Source organism: Amphimedon queenslandica, unplaced genomic scaffold (genome assembly GCF_000090795.2).
Source record: "Amphimedon queenslandica unplaced genomic scaffold, v1.1 AMPQUscaffold_12163, whole genome shotgun sequence".
NCBI lineage: Eukaryota > Metazoa > Porifera > Demospongiae > Haplosclerida > Niphatidae > Amphimedon > Amphimedon queenslandica.
In genome coordinates, this window is record NW_003547598.1 from 13314 (window position 1) to 15964 (window position 2651).

At 33.8% G+C, this 2651-nt stretch overlaps 1 protein-coding gene across 1 annotated transcript in view; it reads right to left on the reverse strand.

The window, feature by feature from the left end:
• LOC109588317 (uncharacterized) overlaps positions 1–2205 on the reverse strand; it is a 5008-nt gene extending 2803 nt beyond the window's left edge. Inside the window, exons 1-7 of the mRNA XM_020004490.1 lie at positions 2069–2205; positions 1630–2026; positions 922–1572; positions 789–871; positions 598–738; positions 490–552; positions 4–51 (exon numbers count right to left, since the gene is read on the reverse strand). Coding sequence (XP_019860049.1) covers positions 4–51; positions 490–552; positions 598–738; positions 789–871; positions 922–1572; positions 1630–1807 — 1164 coding nt within the window. The 5' untranslated portion in view covers positions 1808–2026; positions 2069–2205. The remainder of the gene's footprint in view (positions 1–3; positions 52–489; positions 553–597; positions 739–788; positions 872–921; positions 1573–1629; positions 2027–2068) is intronic.
• Positions 2206–2651: the final 446 nt, after the last annotated feature.

The window sequence follows — 2651 nt, forward strand, 5'->3', positions numbered from 1 at the left end:
AGCAAATGAATCTAATGTTGACAATATTTGACTACCAATTGAGCGTCTCCCCTAATGACGTGTAAAATAAATAATTGTTATTAAACATCAACTTCTCTGTTACTTTTATATGTGTGTACATTACATGCTGAAATTAAATGCATGCTACCTTACACAACACCTTTATTTAGTTTAAATAAAATAAACAAAAACCTGTCTCATCAACTTTGGGGAATACCTGAGATGCATTCATACAGATCATTATCATTAATATTCCATCTAGCTATTTACTATCGTAAAGGATAGTAGTATGTACTTGTAAAATATGATAACAAAGAAAGAAGCGTCAGCACTAATCACTAATAATCAGTAAAAGGTGTTTATTTTATAATGTTGGTTACTTTTGGCATAAACTTGGCAAATAGAAAAATTATCATTAAAATTTTCAGCAAATCCGTTTTTAAGACATTTTATGAGTTACAGCAGTTTTTAGAATATTTTGATACTAACTTCTTCATCATAATGAGATGGATCTGTTTCATTTAAAAATTCATCAAAAGTTTTCAAAAGTAACTACAGAGGAAAAGACAATAGAATAAATGAATAAAAGTCACTCACTTGTCCAAATTCCTCAGTAGTAGCAGCATTCCTGGCATTACTGGAAACTATAATATCTAACAATACAACTATTTGAACAGCAGAAATAGTACTAATACTGTTTGAAAGAGAGTCAAGTGCATCATAAGGAGATGATGACGCCTATGTTAATGTATAAAAAAGCTAATTAATATTATGTGTACAATACTTACCAGTGATGCAATAGCCTCAAAATTTTCATTCGCAAAACAGATAACAGGATCCCAGTTCCCACTTTCATTACAGTGCCTAGTAGCTATTTAAGAAAGGAATATTAATTGTAAAAATAATAAAAGTTTAACCGACCATTAAATAGTCCTTTGTGACAGGTACTGGTGGCATCACGTCCAGCTGGTGTTGGTGGCCATGAATCATCAAGAGGGCAATGTAAGCAAATAGGAGATGGAGAAACACAGATAAGTTGTGATGATTCCAGAGGAGTGGGAATTAAATTAGTAGAGGGAAAAGAAGATAAATAAATATCAGAAGAAACAAAAGCATCATGAATTGTTGAAGTGCTTTGAAAGATTGAAGGTGAAGGTGTCATAATAATGTTTGACAGTAAATATTGAGTTGTTAAAGTACCAGCAAGAGTACTCTTGGTACTAGTCATACAACTTGATGTTGGATATGGAGTTATAGTAGTCATGAGAGGACATTTCATGACAGTAGAAGTCATCGTAGCACACATACTATTAGCATGAGTACTAATTCTACATTCTAAACTTGAATGAGAAGTATGAATTTCATTAGATGCTACACAAGACCCCAATTTACAAGGATCTGGATTACTGCAATTATAAATGTTTTCACCAGTACCATATAGAAACACAACATCATAAACTTTTATTTGGCAAGTTATTCCTTGATGCCATTGAAGATAAAATTTTTCTAAATTTAGCATCTTAGAAAGTTTAAATTTAGCACCGGCAGAATTTCTAGGAAGCTCGGCAAGACCTAAAAGTGACACAGTTTGGGTTGAAACTTGATCTACAAAGTGGCACTAAGACTTACAGCAATATGAAGGAGTGAAAGAATTCTCCTTTTTTGCCACACAAAACGTCACCTGCCTCATGGTCATCTCTGCAGAATACTCACAATTATCTTCGATCTCGAACTCAATGGTCAGATTATAACAGTTAGTTACATAAGTAAGAGACAAAATCAGCAACACAAGAGGCAAGGAGAGCATAGCTAGCTGCAAGTTCAAGTTCAGCAACGATGGGTGGGGCCCAAATTATACTCGTAGGTTAGTTTATTAGCTAGATATTTTACCCCTGTATAATTACACATCCTTTCAGAATCTCAAAGAATACCATTGATTCTTAGTGTATTGAAAAAGATAAAAATGACACTATAATTTAGTCCGTATCTCAACTCTGTCTTTTAGTGCTTTCCATGCTCTTTCAACCTATAAATCAAGTCTTTAAGTAATTTTATTCTTGGTCCTTACTTGTACTCATACTCCCACAGTGTGCAAAAAACAACATGAGCATGATCTACAGCCTCACGATTACTCATCTTTGATGCTATCCTTTGTCTTGCCCTCTCCTCATCAGCTCCATCTCTCTTCATCACACGCTTCACAGCCTAAAAGAAGAAACAATCACTGGAACACCTCCAGCTGATATCCAAGGCTTGCCTCTTCAACAGGAACAATGGAGATCCAGACCTCATTCAGTCCAGTGTCCCATTTAGCTCTAAGCAGTACAGTAGCATCAAGAACACACACCATGTATCCTTTATTACAATGAGAATGAGTCAGTGTACGTTATGTTTTATACCTTCCTTTCTAAGGCTTGTTATTCTCCAATACAACGTGTATAGAAGAAATGTAAGTGTGGACATACAAATAAATATATATATATATAGCGCGACGGTGAATTCAATTATAGAATATAATTAATACAGAAGTCTTTAGACTTGTTAATTTTACTAAAAGTAAAATTAACAAGAAATAGACACACAGGAATTTCTTCCTTTAAAATGTATTACACATAAGCATTGTGTAACTTTAACAAGGAAATTATCCTACT